Genomic DNA, 21,604 nt, shown 5'->3' with positions numbered 1-21,604 from the left:
CAGAGGATGTGATGACCTGCCTGCGGTCCTGACCTCAACCTCGTCGCTGTGCTGGTGACCAACACGACCACATTGGCTGACTGGTGACAGATGCTGGTTGAAGAATGGGATGCCATCCCACAGCCGTGTGGCCAGGCTGGTGACCAGCATGAGGAGGACGTAGCAGGATGTTCTGGCTGTGTTTGGATGCCACATGATGTTCCAGTCCAACAAACGTCCAAACAAGAGCCAAACGTGCAGGTTTTCATGGACACAACCCACATACCAAACGCTGCTGCTCATCCCTCAAACCCATTTTCCTTTCAAATGTGGCTCCATTTAAACAAGAAAAAAAATTCCTGCGTTCGAAGGAGGTTACAAAAAAAATACAACAAATTATTTGCTTAAAGAATCTTGCCACGTTAACCCATTTATTGTGGGTCATCATTAGAGAATGCAGCTGGAGATTTTGAACCTGCTACCTGGGGGTTAATGTTAAAACAATGACAGTTTATCGTACAATAAAAACACCTACATAACGCCTTCATATTATTGTCTTGCTAACATTCGAGTCCTTGTGAAGCTGCTGCCGTCATAAAAGAGCTGCAGCTACGTTCACTGCTTCCTCCGAGCTTTATTATCTCTCTGCAGCTAGATTTTTCCACTGGCTGCTATCGTGAAAAAAAGTTGCCTTTAATTTGACTTTATATTTTATTTGACCTGTCTTGGATGTATCCTGCCTCCTTCCTGACAGTGGCTGAGGTCAGCTGCCGTCTCCTGAACTGGACTAAGCAAGCATAGAAAATGAGTGGGTGTAAATAAAGGTGATTAAGAACAAACTTCTTATTTATAGCCTAGCTTGAATAGTGTGAAAAGACCTAAATGTTGCAACAAATGAACTCAAGTGGTGACAGAGGAATCTGTGCATGGAGAGGAGAGGAGCTGGCCAGTTGCCAGAGAAGAGAGAAAAGAGGGGGAATGTCTGAGCGAACAGTATTTTACTGCTCATTCCTTGGACAGCGAACACAGAAAACAGAAAAGGCAGTAATTCCCAGCTCATACTGCACTCTAGGTGCATCTAATACACGTAGTAACTGAATAGACATTGAATTGTGAGATCTTTGATTATTCATTCATCATTATAGCAGCCATTGTGTCGGGCTGTTGCTGTGGAAATGGCCTGTGCTGCTATTTGCTGTAACTGAAGGAGCATTTTTCATTGTTTAATCACTGTGGCCCTTTTTCCATGGATAAGAAAAACATCCAGGGCCATAGAAAGAGCTTAACTGGTGTTCAGTCCACATCAAATAACTGCAGCTTCTGTTATAGTGTCCAGCTCATAGGCCACTGATCCACAGATACCACCGCAGAGCAACGAGAATGAACACATACTTTATAAAAACATACATTTACCAACCACAATGTATGACATGGAAACTCTAATCTGAAAGCAAAAATGATAAAAACGAGACCAGAGGCTGGGTTTTTGCAATGGCCACCCTTAATCAGAAATTGACAGAAAACTACTTCACTTTGATTACTAGCATGTCAAAGCCAGCTAAATTAGCTGTGCAGTATGTTTGTCCTCTTCCTTAATTAGTGCAGGCATGCTGCCACCTACTGTTGTCTTTTTGTCACTGTAGCCAAATCCAGTGGGTCACCAGCCAAGGGAAGCTAGCTGTTAGCCCTGCCAAATTTAACACTAGCATCTTCTTGAATAGAGAGTAGAGGACGTATCTAATTCAGTAGGTCACCAGCCAAGGGAAGCTAGCTGTTAGCCTTGCTAATGCTAGCATTTTCTTGCTAATAGACAGCAAAAAGCGTGTCTAACACAGTAAGTCACTGGTCAAGAGATGCCAGTTGTTAGCAACTAAAGTTATATTTAATGAAAGAATACCTGGCCCAGATTTTGTGTAATACTCTTGTTTTTTGTGTAAAAAAAAAAAAAAAAAATATATATATATATATATATATATATATATATATATATATATATATATATATATATATATCAGAAGTTTTAGTAGCTTCCTTGGGGTGACTCTTCCACACTTCAGTGTTAAAATGTCCATTCTATAATTTCCTATTGACCACGTGTGTGTGAATACACTAACCTTTCCTTTGCTATCTGGGACAGTAGATCTGTGTGTGCCACAGGAATTCCCACCCAGGTAGAATAAGTAGCTGCCTTCTTATTTACCACCACCAGCTGCTCAGTTTCTGCCTAATAAACACTGTACTTACTGCAATCTATAGTTGTCGCTCTGATAATATAATTCTGTATTATCTTTGCACTTCCTTTATTTACATAGTCATATTTACATATCAATATCTGATAGCTATTTTCATTATTACTTCATCTTGCCACTGCACTTTATCTGCCAATTCACTCTGTATTTATATTTTTTATATTTTTTTCTCTAACTTATTTCACTCTGGATTTCTTATGTTATTACTGGACTACTGTAACAACGCAATTTCCCTTCGGGGATAAATAAAGTTGTCTGTCTGTCTGTCTGTCTGTCTGTCTGTCTAATAACCACAGTATCATCTGACAAAATAACCACTGAAGTACATTAAAATGGGAATTTGTAGTAATTTTCCAGATATTTCATGTACAATGATCTACCAAAGAGAAAGTTAGAAGTGACAGAACTGCAGCATCTGACATACTTCACCACTTCTGTGCATGAACACTAACAAATGAGGCTAGTCCAACCAGGTAGAGCTAGAATTGCAGCTAAACATTTATAAAAGCTAAAAGTCTGTATACCGTATGAATCCGGTATTTCTCGTTAACCACACCAACAGTGATGGATTACACAAGCTTGTGTATTTACTGCCATTACCGGCGTCATGTGTGTGCAGCTGGTTGCTGCTGCAGCGCCACAGCAGAAAGGTTGCTGGTGTGAATACAAACATGCAGCTGCAATGCAGCAGCTCACCGATTTACAGACCGCCACACACTGACCAGTCCGAACTTTACTGGATGATGCTGAGTGGGTCCTCCTCATGCTGACCAGCCTGAGGAGGTCCTGGAGGTAAACTGGCCTGTTTGGGCAGAATGGGCTTAATTTTCACAGAATACATTAGATCTGTAAACCTGACCTGAGATCAGACTCTGGTGTGTCTGTCGAGCACCTTTTCCTGGTTGCTGCTGGAAAGCTGGGAATGTGGTGTTTGGAGGAGGTGAGCTGTCTGTATGGAGTTGCCATGGAAGCAAAACATGACGCTAGATGTATGCAGGGGAAATCCATGTGAGACAAGCATGTTGACAATGACACATAAAACCAAAAGCAACTGGAAGCCACATGCAGGTCATCAGAAAAGACAGAATACACAAAACACACACTTACACAACTACAGGAGCAAACTGGATAATGGAGGGAGAAAAATAAACTCGAATATCACTGAAAGGAACTAATAAAACAACCTGGTTTTAAATTTTTAAATTTAAAATTCAATTTTCGTTTTTACTTTCACTCTCTTTTCCTGCTGCGGAGTATTTGTGTAACGCTCGTCTTTTTATAGCATTTTATTTCTTTTACATCTGTTTTATGTTTATTTCGAATTTTTGTTTCTATTTTAGCACTCTTAGTTGCACTTTGGTTGTTTTTAAACGTGCTTATAAATAAAGTCGACTTTATTCAACATACACAACTAAACACACGGTTGCCATCCTCCGATCTTCCTCTTCCTCTTCTTTTTTTCTAGCAGTTGGAACGCAGCGCTTTTGTAGTGGTTTTGTTTTGAGGATGTTGCCCCCACCCGGCCGTGGTGCTGCCCCCCACCCGGCCGTGGTGTTGCCCCCCACCCGGTGTGCTGTTGCCAGGTTTTGCCGCCCACTAGGCCTGGCGTGTGCATCGACTCTGGTCCTGTTTGTTAAAGAATAAATAGTTTTCATTCCGCTGTTGTGTAAATGGGTTTTTTAAAACACGTGAAGGACAAAGTTTTGAGTGGAAACGTTGCTGTGTAAACAGGGCCTACAGGTTGGGATTCGGATCATGCTGTACTAAACAAACCTTTTAAATGTGTTCTACTCTCCACCAGAGGGGGCGCTGCATGAGGAATTACTGAAGGAGACACAACGAAGAAGACGGCCTGTTCATCTGCTGGTTGATGCAGAACAACTTGGGTTTCTAGAATCAGCTAAACGTGGCGCGGTGTCGGGTTCATCATATTTCTTCCACGTCTGACCACCAGACATTTTTCCTGGCTATTGTCCCAACATAGGCGTATGTGTTGGTTGTTTACCCACAATGAGTCAGCTTCTTTGATTCGAATGCGCCTTCACAATACCCCAAACGAAGCGGACTCTCCCAGCATACGGATTCCAGTCTGGTGTGGATGAACCGTAGGTCTCTCAGTGAAACTGCTGAACCCAGACGCACCGTCGTGCTCTCTCAGATTAGCAGATCAGAAGGTTTTACTGCTTCTAAGAACTGGTTGGAAACTGAGAGTTGCTGCTACAGCTGTAGTTTAAGTCTCCTTTAAAACTAACAGCTACTGTAAATGTACAGTATGGTACATACGGTACAATATGGTACATACTGTACGGTATGGTACATACACTAGGATCTGGTACAGTACAATATGGTACAGTATGGTACATACGGTACATACTGTACGGTATGGTACATACGGTACGATATGGTACAGTATGGTATATACAGTACGTTATGGTACATATGGTACGGTATGGTACAGTATGGTACATACGGTATGGTATGGTACATATGGTTCTGTATGGTACATATGGTATGGTATATACGGTTCGGTATGGTACATACGGTACAATATGGTACATCCAGTATGGTATGGTACATCCAGTACGATGTTGTACATACGGTTCGGTATGGTACGTACGGTTCAGTATGGTACATACAGTACGATATGGTACATACGGTTCCGTATGGTACGTACCGTTCGGTGTGGTTCATACGGTACTGTATGGTACATACCGTTCGGTGTGGTTCATACGTACTGTATGGTACATACTGTTCGGTGTGGTTCATACGGTACTGTATAGTACATACCGTTCGGTGTGGTTCATACGGTACGATATGGTACATACTGTTAGGTGTGGTTTATACGGTTCGGTATGGTACATACGGTACAATATGGTACATCCAGTACGGTATGGTACATCCAGTACGATATGGTACATACGGTTCGGTATGGTACATACGGTTCGATATGGTACATACGGTACGATATGGTACATACGGTTCGGTATGGTACATATGGTTCGGTATGTACATACAGTACGATATGGTACATACAGTTCGGTATGGTACATATGGTACAGTATAGTACATACGGTACGATATGGTACATACAGTACGATATGGTACATACAGTACGGTATGGTACATATGGTTCGGTATGTACATACAGTATGATATGGTACATACGGTTCGGTATGGTACATATGGTACAGTATACTACATACGGTACGATATGGTACATATGGTATGATATGGTACATACGGTTCGGTATGGTACATATGGTACAGTACAGTACATACGGTACGATATGGTACATACGGTACGATATGGTACATACGGTTCGGTATGGTACAGTATAGTACATACGGTTCGATATGGTACATATGGTACGATATGGTACGTACGGTTCAGTATGGTACATACAGTACGATATGGTACATACGGTTCGGTATGGTACGTACGGTTCGGTATGGTACATACGGTTGGGTATGGTGCGTACTAGGGATGGGAAGATTAACCGATATGAATCGATACGCGGTCGTGCGCGTGCACGATGCGAGTGCATCGGTAGAGCAGCAGAGGATGAATGAAACTTTTGAAGCAAATCTAGATGCATCGGTTTTTGCGAGATGCATCGGTTTTTCTGAGATACGGCTTATTCTTTTAATACAGAATGTGTTTATTTATTAACAAGTGTTGTCAACCTGTTTTAGAGCATAATTTAAACGACCTACATAAAGTAGGCCTAAGCAACGGACTTGCGGATGTTTACACTACAACTCATGGGGGCTGCGCGGATGAAGCCAGTGATGCGCCCACAGGTAGTTGTCAGGAAGCGCGAATTAGCAAAACAAACATGTCGGACGCCAAGATCATTTATCCTCCACTTAGTTTCAAGTCCAAAGTTTGGGAACACTATGGATTTTACAAGAAAGAAGGACGACTTGACAAGACAGCTGCAATTTGTAAAATGTGCCGCGCATCTGTAAAATACACGGGCAGTACGACTAATCTGATATCTCACTTGAAGCGGCGCCACGGTGTTGTTGTGGAAGCGTCTGCCAGTGTCCCTGCATCCCCTTCCTCCAGCTCGGATCCCCCTGTAGCTACGAGCTCCAGAAGCGGTGAGAAAAGTATTGAAAATTTTTTCCATGCCCCGCTTGCCACCAGTTCCGCGCGCTCTATGGCAATAACTTTTTTTTATTTTTTATTAGCCTGTTGTTTACAGTGTTATTGATGTTTAAAAGTCAAAGCAGCATAATGCTGCTAGTTCAAGACATTAAGTTTTGAATATTCAGTGACAAAATATATCTTTGTAAAACTTGTTTTTTCAGAGTTGAAAAGTGAAATCACAGTTATTGTGCAACTGTAAGCCTTCTTTCTAAAGAGTGCAAATACATATATATTTTAGTATATATTGCACTCATACATTGTTTTTCTTGGAAATACTTAAATATGTGCCATGTGTTTTAAAATGGCCTAAGTAGTATGTGCCATGTGTTTTAAAATGGCCTAAGTATGTGCCATGTGTTTTAAAATGGCCTAAGTAGTATGTGCCATGTGTTTTAAAATGGCCTAAGTAGTATGTGCCATGTGTTTTAAAATGGCCTAAGTAGTATGTGCCATGTGTTTTAAAATGGCCTTACTGTAAACCAACACTCAAGCTCTGAGAGAAAAAACAGTTTGTAAAAATGTCTTGGCTTTACTTGGTTAATAAAAAATCAAACTAATTCATTGGCACTGCATCCTCTTTCACATTACTACATGAAATTGATCTATTTAAATAGTACGGAATTATTACATCATATCGTGATATGGGTGTAAATCGTATCATACCGCATCGCAAAATGCCACACATGTATCGTTAATATATCGCATCGGATACTTAGTATCGAGATGCGTATTGGATCGGCATTATACCTTAGATGCCCAACCCTAGTGCGTACGGTCCGATATGGTACATACGGTTCGGTATGGTACATACCGTTCGGTGTGGTTCATACGGTACTGTATGGTACATGCTGTTCGGTGTGGATCATACGGTACTGTATAGTACATACCGTTTGGTGTGGTTCATACGGTACGATATGGTACATACTGTTCGGTGTTGTTTATACGGTTCGGTATGGTACATACGGTACAATATGGTACATCCAGTACGGTATGGTACATCCAGTATGATATGGTACATACGGTTCTGTATGGTACATACGGTACGATATGGTACATACGGTTCGATATGGTACATACGGTACGATATGGTACATACAGTACGATATGGTACAAACAGTACGGTATGGTACATATGGTTCGGTATGTACATACAGTACGATATGGTACATACGGTTCGGTATGGTATATATGGTACAGTATAGTACATACGGTACGATATGGTACATATGGTATGATATGGTACATACGGTTCGGTATGGTACATATGGTACAGTATAGTACATACGGTACGATATGGTACATACGGTACGATATGGTACATACGGTTCGGTATGATACAGTATAGTACATACGGTTCGATATGGTACATACGGTTCGGTATGGTACATACGGTCCGATATGGTACATACGGTTCGGTATGGTACCGGTATGGTACAGCAGACATGAAGTGGTATTGACTCTACTGACCTAAATCCTATGATGGGACACTCTTTGCAGATGTTACATTTGGCTTGGTGCTTGGCTGTTTCGGCAGCTGCAACCCGGTGCAGGACGGGTAACCACACCATGGACTGGGGTTCCAGACGCATCCAGTCCAGGAACACAGCAGCCTCCAGCTCAGGTTTGTTATTGGCCTAGAAAAGAAAAACAAGAAATATAACTACTTAACTACGTATAATTTCATAAAGAGACACAAAGGAGTGGATGAATGAATGAATGAATGAATGAATGAATGAATGAATGGTTTGTGGCTCCAACGCTTGGACGAGTTTTGACGTACAAACTGGAAGCAGCTGCGGACGGAGGGTTCAATATTTGAGCCGCCGAAGGACGCGACCTCGCCGAGCTGCCGAGGAATCTGGATGGAGTCGTGGAGCAGAAGGCCTAAGCGGCGCTGGTCACAGAAGCCTGTTGCACTGGCGACCTGCCGGAAGAAGACTGCAGAGAAAAAGGATATGATGAAGAAGTGGTGATAACGGGCTGGATCTAGCCCATCAGCCTCTATGTACATGTTGATGACACCTTCCTGTGTCATGTAAAGACTTACATCTGTATTTATCTTCCAAGTGAGCCTTGCAGAGTGAGATGATTCCAGTTTTGAATGACAGGGTCCGGATTTTTCCAGTCCGTCCACTGGTAATGAGATGATTGAACATATCAGAAAAACATCTCCCCAGAAACAGTGAAATCCTGCTGCTCGTGTCGACCGGGCTCTACATACGTGTCGTAGACATTAAGCAGCCAGTTGAGACACATGTCCACGCACAGCGGGACGTTGACCAGGTGGGCGTGGTTCTGCTCCAGCCGCTGGTACAGGCTGGTCAGACAGGTGACCAGCTGAGAGATGTCCAGTAGCTGCTCGTTCTGCTTCAAACTGTGCTGGTCAAACACCTCACACGCCACCGGCATGCTCAGCAAGTCCACTACACAGAGAGAGCACCAAGGTCAGTGGACACACATACAGAGAATCATGTCTGGTTTTATATCAGCCTGAAGATAATGAAGCGTCCCACGCATACAGAGATTCCTCCTAATTCTCTGAACCTACTGACTATATTATACACTGGAGATGGTGGGATCTTTAAAGTCTTCAGAATTTTACGTTGAGGATTATTTTTTTCAATAACAAATTAATTAATTAATGTAATTATTGAATCATATTAAACAGAACTCTTTAAATGAATGCAGTGCTGCCTGAGAGCCCTAAGATCAACAGCTTTCCTGGTGCACAGAGATTCCTTCTAATTGTCTGAATCTGATGATATTCTACACTGTAGATGGAGGATCTTCAAAGTCTGAAGAACATTTTTCTGAAATTGTTCCACAGTTTTAGACCCAGTTTGTCTCAGATTGGTGAAGCTCTGTCCATCTTTCCCTCTGAGAGACTCTGCCTCTCTGAAATGCTCCTTTTATACCAGTCATGTTTCCATGGTCTCGCTTGGCAAACACGTCTTCACCTTCGTATATACGCACAAGCGAAGCGACAACTCATCTTCAGCCAGGAGCATCCATGCTTCATGGTTGATAGGCAACGCGTCCACTAGAGGGCAGTTCACCTCCGAGTTCTGGCGTGGTTTCAGACAAACGTGGCGTCGTGGAGGAGATGAGGCTGACTTTATGTCAAACTGACTTCTTCTGGGACTGAACACGCCGAAGCTGATTTAAGCCCCGCCTACGTTCAGGTTAATCTCAGTTTATTTCACCACTCATCCTTCCTGCTGCTTCCCTCAAAATGTTGAAAACCAGGAAAAGGCTTGACTGTAAATATGCACTAATGTTATTCCACAATTTCACCCCAAACCAGAAAAGCATCTCTTCAAGGCCCAGCTTGTGGTAAACCTGGAAGCCTCGCTTCCCGAGCTGAAGACAACCTTTCAGCTCGGCTCAGAACAGTAATTACACAACAAATCATTATTTCATAAGGTGAGAATTCAGAATCGTACGTCCGCTGTAAGAATAATTCGTGACTCGTTTCTCCAGTAGATTTATTTGGAAGAGCTAATTAGAAGCGACACAGTGCTTCATTACTTACAACCTGCCTGGTTTTATAAAGCAACCCTACAGAGAAACCTGAACATGTCTCCATGTTGGAGCCTGAGGAACTTATTCCTGTTAAACTTTCATTACAGATTTTTAGTTAATCATTTGTTAAAACTCAGTTTTCTTGACACTGAAATGACGTAAATGATGCAGAAGATGGACGAAATGCTGCGTCTGTCTTGTTGAGCATAAACAAACTTAATGGCCAATATGGCGGTGGTGTGGGTCCTGGTCTGTCCTGGTCTGCCCTGGTCTGTCCTGTTTGGGCAGGTAAAGGCTTATTTTGGTTTTAATATGCATGAATTGAATTGTGCTTTTTTTTTATTTTATCTGCATGTGTGTGCTTTGATTGAAACTTTGCTGTGACTTAGGTTTTTAAGATGCATTTTTATTATGTGAAGCACTTTGTGCTGCAATCCTGCATGAAAAGTGCTATATAATTAAAGTTTTATTTGATTTGATTTGATAATGTCTACTCAGCGACATGCAACGTCATCGATGTCCTGGAGCTGGATTTACAGCAACGTGGTGAGTTCAGGAACCTGACGTAACCTGACTGATCTATGCGTCAAACAGCAGCTGCAAGTCAAAGCGAGCTACATGTTTCTCCTGCTTTCTGAAGAAAAGTTTAAAACCTTTTTCATGATGTCGTTTCCAGAAAGAAGCCTCCTAAAGGCCCATTTATCCTCGTAATTTCATCTGTTTTCGCGAAGCTTAGCTATCTGTCGCATGACGCAGATGATGGAGCCAAACCACCGGGGGCAGCGCTGAGCAGAACAGCTGACATGCAACCAGCGAAAGAAACAAACCAGAGAAGAAGAAGAGGATCAGGAAGATCAGGACTGTAGACTGTTCTGTGTGAGCTTTTAAAGACGGAATGTGAGTGTTTAGGGTGTGTTGGCTGGTTGGAAACGACGTCATAGCAACGCGTTTCCGCCGCTAACCGCTGTCTAAAGCTGACGTCGGGAGTTCCTGTGGTTTTATATGTTTAGAGTGGTAAATAAAACTTAAGGAGCGATGAGGAGTTTCTGTGGTTTTATATGTTTAGAGTGGTAAATAAAACTTAAGGAGCGATGAGGAGTTTCTGTGGTTTTATATGTTTAGAGTGGTAAATAAAACTTAAGGAGCGATGAGGAGTTCCTGTGGTTTTATATGTTTAGAGTGGTAAATAAAACTTAAGGAGTGATGAGGAGTTTCTGTGGTTTTATATGTTTAGAGTGGTAAATAAAACTTAAGGAGAGATGAGGAGTTTCTGTGGTTTTATATGTTTAGAGTGGTAAATAAAACTTAAGGAGCGATGAGGAGTTCCTGTGGTTTTATATGTTTAGAGTGGTAAATAAAACTTAAGGAGAGATGAGGAGTTTCTGTGGTTTTATATGTTTAGAGTGGTAAATAAAACTTAAGGAGCGATGAGGAGTTCCTGTGGTTTTATATGTTTAGAGTGGTAAATAAAACTTAAGGAGCGATGAGGAGTTTCTGTGGTTTTATATGTTTAGAGTGGTAAATAAAACTTAAGGAGCGATGAGGAGTTTCTGTGGTTTTATATGTTTAGAGTGGTAAATAAAACTTAAGGAGAGATGAGGAGTTTCTGTGGTTTTATATGTTTAGAGTGGTAAATAAAACTTAAGGAGCGATGAGGAGTTCCTGTGGTTTTATATGTTTAGAGTGGTAAATAAAACTTAAGGAGTGATGAGGAGTTCCTGTGGTTTTATATGTTTAGAGTGGTAAATAAAACTTAAGGAGCGATGAGGAGTTCCTGTGGTTTTATATGTTTAGAGTGGTAAATAAAACTTAAGGAGCGATGAGGAGTTCCTGTGGTTTTATATGTTTAGAGTGGTAAATAAAACTTAAGGAGCGATGAGGAGTTCCTGTGGTTTTATATGTTTAGAGTGGTAAATAAAACTTAAGGAGCGATGAGGAGTTTCTGTGGTTTTATATGTTTAGAGTGGTAAATAAAACTTAAGGAGCGATGAGGAGTTTCTGTGGTTTTATATGTTTAGAGTGGTAAATAAAACTTAAGGAGAGATGAGGAGTTCCTGTGGTTTTATATGTTTAGAGTGGTAAATAAAACTTAAGGAGCGATGAGGAGTTCCTGTGGTTTTATATGTTTAGAGTGGTAAATAAAACTTAAGGAGCGATGAGGAGTTCCTGTGGTTTTATATGTTTAGAGTGGTAAATAAAACTTAAGGAGCGATGAGGAGTTCCTGTGGTTTTATATGTTTAGAGTGGTAAATAAAACTTAAGGAGAGATGAGGAGTTCCTGTGGTTTTATATGTTTAGAGTGGTAAATAAAACTTAAGGAGAGATGAGGAGTTTCTGTGGTTTTATATGTTTAGAGTGGTAAATAAAACTTAAGGAGAGATGAGGAGTTTCTGTGGTTTTATATGTTTAGAGTGGTAAATAAAACTTAAGGAGCGATGAGGAGTTTCTGTGGTTTTATATGTTTAGAGTGGTAAATAAAACTTAAGGAGAGATGAGGAGTTCCTGTGGTTTTATATGTTTAGAGTGGTAAATAAAACTTAAGGAGCGATGAGGAGTTCCTGTGGTTTTATATGTTTAGAGTGGTAAATAAAACTTAAGGAGCGATGAGGAGTTCCTGTGGTTTTATATGTTTAGAGTGGTAAATAAAACTTAAGGAGCGATGAGGAGTTTCTGTGGTTTTATATGTTTAGAGTGGTAAATAAAACTTAAGGAGCGATGAGGAGTTCCTGTGGTTTTATATGTTTAGAGTGGTAAATAAAACTTAAGGAGAGATGAGGAGTTCCTGTGGTTTTATATGTTTAGAGTGGTAAATAAAACTTAAGGAGTGATGAGGAGTTTCTGTGGTTTTATATGTTTAGAGTGGTAAATAAAACTTAAGGAGCGATGAGGAGTTCCTGTGGTTTTATATGTTTAGAGTGGTAAATAAAACTTAAGGAGCGATGAGGAGTTTCTGTGGTTTTATATGTTTAGAGTGGTAAATAAAACTTAAGGAGCGATGAGGAGTTCCTGTGGTTTTATATGTTTAGAGTGGTAAATAAAACTTAAGGAGAGATGAGGAGTTTCTGTGGTTTTATATGTTTAGAGTGGTAAATAAAACTTAAGGAGCGATGAGGAGTTTCTGTGGTTTTATATGTTTAGAGTGGTAAATAAAACTTAAGGAGCGATGAGGAGTTCCTGTGGTTTTATATGTTTAGAGTGGTAAATAAAACTTAAGGAGAGATGAGGAGTTTCTGTGGTTTTATATGTTTAGAGTGGTAAATAAAACTTAAGGAGCGATGAGGAGTTTCTGTGGTTTTATATGTTTAGAGTGGTAAATAAAACTTAAGGAGAGATGAGGAGTTCCTGTGGTTTTATATGTTTAGAGTGGTAAATAAAACTTAAGGAGCGATGAGGAGTTTCTGTGGTTTTATATGTTTAGAGTGGTAAATAAAACTTAAGGAGCGATGAGGAGTTTCTGTGGTTTTATATGTTTAGAGTGGTAAATAAAACTTAAGGAGCGATGAGGAGTTTCTGTGGTTTTATATGTTTAGAGTGGTAAATAAAACTTAAGGAGCGATGAGGAGTTCCTGTGGTTTTATATGTTTAGAGTGGTAAATAAAACTTAAGGAGAGATGAGGAGTTTCTGTGGTTTTATATGTTTAGAGTGGTAAATAAAACTTAAGGAGCGATGAGGAGTTCCTGTGGTTTTATATGTTTAGAGTGGTAAATAAAACTTAAGGAGAGATGAGGAGTTTCTGTGGTTTTATATGTTTAGAGTGGTAAATAAAACTTAAGGAGCGATGAGGAGTTCCTGTGGTTTTATATGTTTAGAGTGGTAAATAAAACTTAAGGAGCGATGAGGAGTTTCTGTGGTTTTATATGTTTAGAGTGGTAAATAAAACTTAAGGAGAGATGAGGAGTTCCTGTGGTTTTATATGTTTAGAGTGGTAAATAAAACTTAAGGAGCGATGAGGAGTTTCTGTGGTTTTATATGTTTAGAGTGGTAAATAAAACTTAAGGAGAGATGAGGAGTTTCTGTGGTTTTATATGTTTAGAGTGGTAAATAAAACTTAAGGAGCGATGAGGAGTTTCTGTGGTTTTATATGTTTAGAGTGGTAAATAAAACTTAAGGAGAGATGAGGAGTTTCTGTGGTTTTATATGTTTAGAGTGGTAAATAAAACTTAAGGAGCGATGAGGAGTTTCTGTGGTTTTATATGTTTAGAGTGGTAAATAAAACTTAAGGAGCGATGAGGAGTTCCTGTGGTTTATATGTTTAGAGTGGTAAATAAAACTTAAGGAGCGATGAGGAGTTTCTGTGGTTTTATATGTTTAGAGTGGTAAATAAAACTTAAGGAGCGATGAGGAGTTCCTGTGGTTTTATATGTTTAGAGTGGTAAATAAAACTTAAGGAGCGATGAGGAGTTCCTGTGGTTTTATATGTTTAGAGTGGTAAATAAAACTTAAGGAGAGATGAGGAGTTTCTGTGGTTTTATATGTTTAGAGTGGTAAATAAAACTTAAGGAGCGATGAGGAGTTTCTGTGGTTTTATATGTTTAGAGTGGTAAATAAAACTTAAGGAGAGATGAGGAGTTTCTGTGGTTTTATATGTTTAGAGTGGTAAATAAAACTTAAGGAGCGATGAGGAGTTTCTGTGGTTTTATATGTTTAGAGTGGTAAATAAAACTTAAGGAGCGATGAGGAGTTCCTGTGGTTTTATATGTTTAGAGTGGTAAATAAAACTTAAGGAGCGATGAGGAGTTCCTGTGGTTTTATATGTTTAGAGTGGTAAATAAAACTTAAGGAGCGATGAGGAGTTTCTGTGGTTTTATATGTTTAGAGTGGTAAATAAAACTTAAGGAGCGATGAGGAGTTTCTGTGGTTTTATATGTTTAGAGTGGTAAATAAAACTTAAGGAGCGATGAGGAGTTTCTGTGGTTTTATATGTTTAGAGTGGTAAATAAAACTTAAGGAGCGATGAGGAGTTTCTGTGGTTTTATATGTTTAGAGTGGTAAATAAAACTTAAGGAGCGATGAGGAGTTCCTGTGGTTTTATATGTTTAGAGTGGTAAATAAAACTTAAGGAGCGATGAGGAGTTTCTGTGGTTTATATGTTTAGAGTGGTAAATAAACTTAAGGAGCGATGAGGAGTTTCTGTGGTTTTATATGTTTAGAGTGGTAAATAAAACTTAAGGAGCGATGAGGAGTTTCTGTGGTTTTATATGTTTAGAGTGGTAAATAAAACTTAAGGAGTGATGAGGAGTTTCTGTGGTTTTATATGTTTAGAGTGGTAAATAAAACTTAAGGAGCGATGAGGAGTTTCTGTGGTTTTATATGTTTAGAGTGGTAAATAAAACTTAAGGAGCGATGAGGAGTTCCTGTGGTTTTATATGTTTAGAGTGGTAAATAAAACTTAAGGAGAGATGAGGAGTTTCTGTGGTTTTATATGTTTAGAGTGGTAAATAAAACTTAAGGAGCGATGAGGAGTTCCTGTGGTTTTATATGTTTAGAGTGGTAAATAAAACTTAAGGAGCGATGAGGAGTTCCTGTGGTTTTATATGTTTAGAGTGGTAAATAAAACTTAAGGAGCGATGAGGAGTTCCTGTGGTTTTATATGTTTAGAGTGGTAAATAAAACTTAAGGAGCGATGAGGAGTTTCTGTGGTTTTATATGTTTAGAGTGGTAAATAAAACTTAAGGAGCGATGAGGAGTTCCTGTGGTTTTATATGTTTAGAGTGGTAAATAAAACTTAAGGAGCGATGAGGAGTTTCTGTGGTTTTATATGTTTAGAGTGGTAAATAAAACTTAAGGAGTGATGAGGAGTTCCTGTGGTTTTATATGTTTAGAGTGGTAAATAAAACTTAAGGAGCGATGAGGAGTTTCTGTGGTTTTATATGTTTAGAGTGGTAAATAAAACTTAAGGAGCGATGAGGAGTTTCTGTGGTTTTATATGTTTAGAGTGGTAAATAAAACTTAAGGAGCGATGAGGAGTTTCTGTGGTTTTATATGTTTAGAGTGGTAAATAAAACTTAAGGAGCGATGAGGAGTTCCTGTGGTTTTATATGTTTAGAGTGGTAAATAAAACTTAAGGAGTGATGAGGAGTTCCTGTGGTTTTATATGTTTAGAGTGGTAAATAAAACTTAAGGAGAGATGAGGAGTTTCTGTGGTTTTATATGTTTAGAGTGGTAAATAAAACTTAAGGAGCGATGAGGAGTTTCTGTGGTTTTATATGTTTAGAGTGGTAAATAAAACTTAAGGAGAGATGAGGAGTTTCTGTGGTTTTATATGTTTAGAGTGGTAAATAAAACTTAAGGAGCGATGAGGAGTTCCTGTGGTTTTATATGTTTAGAGTGGTAAATAAAACTTAAGGAGCGATGAGGAGTTTCTGTGGTTTTATATGTTTAGAGTGGTAAATAAAACTTAAGGAGCGATGAGGAGTTTCTGTGGTTTTATATGTTTAGAGTGGTAAATAAAACTTAAGGAGCGATGAGGAGTTCCTGTGGTTTTATATGTTTAGAGTGGTAAATAAAACTTAAGGAGCGATGAGGAGTTTCTGTGGTTTTATATGTTTAGAGTGGTAAATAAAACTTAAGGAGCGATGAGGAGTTTCTGTGGTTTTATATGTTTAGAGTGGTAAATAAAACTTAAGGAGCGATGAGGAGTTTCTGTGGTTTTATATGTTTAGAGTGGTAAATAAAAACTTAAGGAGAGATGAGGAGTTTCTGTGGTTTTATATGTTTAGAGTGGTAAATAAAACTTAAGGAGCGATGAGGAGTTTCTGTGGTTTTATATGTTTAGAGTGGTAAATAAAACTTAAGGAGCGATGAGGAGTTTCTGTGGTTTTATATGTTTAGAGTGGTAAATAAAACTTAAGGAGCGATGAGGAGTTCTGTGGTTTTATATGTTTAGAGTGGTAAATAAACTTAAGGAGTGATGAGGAGTTCCTGTGGTTTTATATGTTTAGAGTGGTAAATAAAACTTAAGGAGCGATGAGGAGTTTCTGTGGTTTTATATGTTTAGAGTGGTAAATAAAACTTAAGGAGCGATGAGGAGTTTCTGTGGTTTTATATGTTTAGAGTGGTAAATAAAACTTAAGGAGCGATGAGGAGTTCCTGTGGTTTTATATGTTTAGAGTGGTAAATAAAACTTAAGGAGCGATGAGGAGTTTCTGTGGTTTTATATGTTTAGAGTGGTAAATAAAACTTAAGGAGAGATGAGGAGTTTCTGTGGTTTTATATGTTTAGAGTGGTAAATAAAACTTAAGGAGGCGATGAGGAGTTTCTGTGGTTTTATATGTTTAGAGTGGTAAATAAAACTTAAGGAGCGATGAGGAGTTCCTGTGGTTTTATATGTTTAGAGTGGTAAATAAAACTTAAGGAGCGATGAGGAGTTTCTGTGGTTTTATATGTTTAGAGTGGTAAATAAAACTTAAGGAGCGATGAGGAGTTTCTGTGGTTTTATATGTTTAGAGTGGTAAATAAAACTTAAGGAGAGATGAGGAGTTCCTGTGGTTTTATATGTTTAGAGTGGTAAATAAAACTTAAGGAGCGATGAGGAGTTTCTGTGGTTTTATATGTTTAGAGTGGTAAATAAAACTTAAGGAGAGATGAGGAGTTCCTGTGGTTTTATATGTTTAGAGTGGTAAATAAAACTTAAGGAGCGATGAGGAGTTTCTGTGGTTTTATATGTTTAGAGTGGTAAATAAAACTTAAGGAGCGATGAGGAGTTCCTGTGGTTTTATATGTTTAGAGTGGTAAATAAAACTTAAGGAGCGATGAGGAGTTTCTGTGGTTTTATATGTTTAGAGTGGTAAATAAAACTTAAGGAGCGATGAGGAGTTTCTGTGGTTTTATATGTTTAGAGTGGTAAATAAAACTTAAGGAGCGATGAGGAGTTTCTGTGGTTTTATATGTTTAGAGTGGTAAATAAAACTTAAGGAGCGATGAGGAGTTTCTGTGGTTTTATATGTTTAGAGTGGTAAATAAAACTTAAGGAGAGATGAGGAGTTCCTGTGGTTTTATATGTTTAGAGTGGTAAATAAAACTTAAGGAGTGATGAGGAGTTCCTGTGGTTTTATATGTTTAGAGTGGTAAATAAAACTTAAGGAGCGATGAGGAGTTTCTGTGGTTTTATATGTTTAGAGTGGTAAATAAAACTTAAGGAGTGATGAGGAGTTTCTGTGGTTTTATATGTTTAGAGTGGTAAATAAAACTTAAGGAGCGATGAGGAGTTTCTGTGGTTTTATATGTTTAGAGTGGTAAATAAAACTTAAGGAGCGATGAGGAGTTTCTGTGGTTTTATATGTTTAGAGTGGTAAATAAAACTTAAGGAGAGATGAGGAGTTTCTGTGGTTTTATATGTTTAGAGTGGTAAATAAAACTTAAGGAGAGATGAGGAGTTTCTGTGGTTTTATATGTTTAGAGTGGTAAATAAAACTTAAGGAGAGATGAGGAGTTCCTGTGGTTTTATATGTTTAGAGTGGTAAATAAAACTTAAGGAGCGATGAGGAGTTTCTGTGGTTTTATATGTTTAGAGTGGTAAATAAAACTTAAGGAGCGATGAGGAGTTTCTGTGGTTTTATATGTTTAGAGTGGTAAATAAAACTTAAGGAGCGATGAGGAGTTTCTGTGGTTTTATATGTTTAGAGTGGTAAATAAAACTTAAGGAGCGATGAGGAGTTCCTGTGGTTTTATATGTTTAGAGTGGTAAATAAAACTTAAGGAGCGATGAGGAGTTCCTGTGGTTTTATATGTTTAGAGTGGTAAATAAAACTTAAGGAGCGATGAGGAGTTTCTGTGGTTTTTATATGTTTAGAGTGGTAAATAAAACTTAAGGAGAGATGAGGAGTTCCTGTGGTTTTATATGTTTAGAGTGGTAAATAAAACTTAAGGAGAGATGAGGAGTTTCTGTGGTTTTATATGTTTAGAGTGGTAAATAAAACTTAAGGAGCGATGAGGAGTTTCTGTGGTTTTATATGTTTAGAGTGGTAAATAAAACTTAAGGAGCGATGAGGAGTTTCTGTGGTTTTATATGTTTAGAGTGGTAAATAAAACTTAAGGAGCGATGAGGAGTTCCTGTGGTTTTATATGTTTAGAGTGGTAAATAAAACTTAAGGAGCGATGAGGAGTTCCTGTGGTTTTATATGTTTAGAGTGGTAAATAAAACTTAAGGAGTGATGAGGAGTTCCTGTGGTTTTATATGTTTAGAGTGGTAAATAAAACTTAAGGAGCGATGAGGAGTTCCTGTGGTTTTATATGTTTAGAGTGGTAAATAAAACTTAAGGAGAGATGAGGAGTTTCTGTGGTTTTATATGTTTAGAGTGGTAAATAAAACTTAAGGAGCGATGAGGAGTTTCTGTGGTTTTATATGTTTAGAGTGGTAAATAAAACTTAAGGAGCGATGAGGAGTTTCTGTGGTTTTATATGTTTAGAGTGGTAAATAAAACTTAAGGAGCGATGAGGAGTTTCTGTGGTTTTATATGTTTAGAGTGGTAAATAAAACTTAAGGAGCGATGAGGAGTTTCTGTGGTTTTATATGTTTAGAGTGGTAAATAAAACTTAAGGAGCGATGAGGAGTTCCTGTGGTTTTATATGTTTAGAGTGGTAAATAAAACTTAAGGAGCGATGAGGAGTTTCTGTGGTTTTATATGTTTAGAGTGGTAAATAAAACTTAAGGAGCGATGAGGAGTTCCTGTGGTTTTATATGTTTAGAGTGGTAAATAAAACTTAAGGAGCGATGAGGAGTTCCTGTGGTTTTATATGTTTAGAGTGGTAAATAAAACTTAAGGAGCGATGAGGAGTTCCTGTGGTTTTATATGTTTAGAGTGGTAAATAAAACTTAAGGAGCGATGAGGAGTTTCTGTGGTTTTATATGTTTAGAGTGGTAAATAAAACTTAAGGAGCGATGAGGAGTTTCTGTGGTTTTATATGTTTAGAGTGGTAAATAAAACTTAAGGAGCGATGAGGAGTTTCTGTGGTTTTATATGTTTAGAGTGGTAAATAAAACTTAAGGAGCGATGAGGAGTTCCTGTGGTTTTATATGTTTAGAGTGGTAAATAAAACTTAAGGAGCGATGAGGAGTTTCTGTGGTTTTATATGTTTAGAGTGGTAAATAAAACTTAAGGAGAGATGAGGAGTTTCTGTGGTTTTATATGTTTAGAGTGGTAAATAAAACTTAAGGAGCGATGAGGAGTTCCTGTGGTTTTATATGTTTAGAGTGGTAAATAAGGGGTAAGACCGGTGTTTGCAGCTGAGACGCATCATGAGGCGTGCGCCTGCGGGTCGGTGGAGGCGTACTTACAGCACAGAGCTTTCTGCAGACGTCGGAGCTTCATGGCTGTGCGGTAGGCTGAGAAGCGAACGTTGTTCAGGTCGGCTGCAGGAAACAAAAGACAACTTTATGTCATCTGCAGTCACATTCAGGGGTGGGATGTCCTCCGTGTTGATCCCAGTCCTGAGGCAGACTGGAGACCAGCAGATGGGACAACCTCCACATCCACCGTGAGGGAAGGCTGCATATCTCTGTGTTTTGTTATTTTTCATTTGTGAAACAGTTCGTTACTGAAGGACGTGTGTGTGTGCAGAGCCCTTCTCCCCACGACACACCAACATGTGTAACACACACACTGACCCGGACAGGAGGGGCAGCGCTCGCGTTGCCAGCTTGACATCCTTGTTGCCAGATTTTGTGGCCTTTCAGAGTTTTTGTAAACATTTAAAATGTGTGTGAAGTTGATCTTACCCAGAGATTGGTAGAGCTCGGCCATCTTGGGATGGTCCCAGCATGTCGTCTGGGTCTGGTGGCTGGAACATGGCAGAAAGGAAAGGGGGACATGTCTGTTAGAACAACCCGGTGCGTCCCAAAGACAACGAATCAGCAGGGGTGACAAAGCAGCTGATGCACGATTTTAAAGTTATGCTTGAGAATCCACACAGAAACTACATGGTGGTCTTTTGACACATGGTTTAATTTCTGGGCCCAGTTCCATGAGCATGAAGCCTCCAAACGATGAACCACCATGTGAAAGTGTCTGTGTGTGGACATGGACTCAGAGGGAATGACAACTTTTCCCTAAATTCCTCTCTGACTGAGTGAAACTCACTGTGTTACTGGGTGGATCGATCCAAACATGGATTATGTCTGTAGCTACGTTGATGGATACTTCAGGTTCAGTTCTGCTGCGTTTCTTTAAAGCAGCGACCTGGCTGGATTCGGACAGATGGACACTCTACCGTCTCTAGGACGAAGGATTAATGTCTGTGCTTCCTACATTTCTTCACGTTTCCAAGTCTTCCCGACAAAATCCTTTTCCTGCAGCTTGGCTAGCCAGATATCCGGTTTTATATGGACTTAAAAACAACCACGAACATGGAAAGAAACTCTTCAGATACCTCGAACAAACGGTGGCTTCTCTGCTCCACATGAAATACTAGCCCAGTTACCCTGGATGAGCAGGGCTCCACGAAACCCTGCTGGGTGCCAAACTACCGCCTCCTGTAGCTTGACTGTGCTCCAGTTTACCACCGATATGCTATATCCCGTCTCTGAGACTTACTCCTAAATAACTGGACGACCCACCACAACTCTGATTTCCCCGTTTGGTGCGATTCCTTCAGAATTCTTCCTGAATAAACTTTATTTAAACATGATAGCTTCTCTGCTGTGGCGGGACTCTGGTTCTACGCTCCCTGACAACCATTTATAAATGTTGAGAATTTTCCAGC

General features: G+C 39.3%; 1 protein-coding gene across 5 annotated transcripts in view; it reads right to left on the bottom strand.

The window, feature by feature from the left end:
* Positions 1 to 21,604, bottom strand: part of dmd (dystrophin) — a 267,266-nt gene that overhangs the window by 17,540 nt on the left and 228,122 nt on the right. For all 5 annotated transcript variants that reach the window (XM_041978350.1, XM_041978351.1, XM_041978352.1 and 2 more), the window contains 6 exons: positions 20,622 to 20,683; positions 20,181 to 20,255; positions 8,603 to 8,804; positions 8,429 to 8,514; positions 8,162 to 8,319; positions 7,849 to 8,015 (listed from right to left, as the gene is read on the bottom strand). In XM_041978350.1, coding sequence (XP_041834284.1) covers positions 7,849 to 8,015; positions 8,162 to 8,319; positions 8,429 to 8,514; positions 8,603 to 8,804; positions 20,181 to 20,255; positions 20,622 to 20,683 — 750 coding nt within the window. The remainder of the gene's footprint in view (positions 1 to 7,848; positions 8,016 to 8,161; positions 8,320 to 8,428; positions 8,515 to 8,602; positions 8,805 to 20,180; positions 20,256 to 20,621; positions 20,684 to 21,604) is intronic.

This window comes from Melanotaenia boesemani, chromosome 24 (assembly GCF_017639745.1).
Source record: "Melanotaenia boesemani isolate fMelBoe1 chromosome 24, fMelBoe1.pri, whole genome shotgun sequence".
NCBI lineage: Eukaryota > Metazoa > Chordata > Actinopteri > Atheriniformes > Melanotaeniidae > Melanotaenia > Melanotaenia boesemani.
This window is presented reverse-complemented; position numbering and strand designations above follow the sequence as displayed.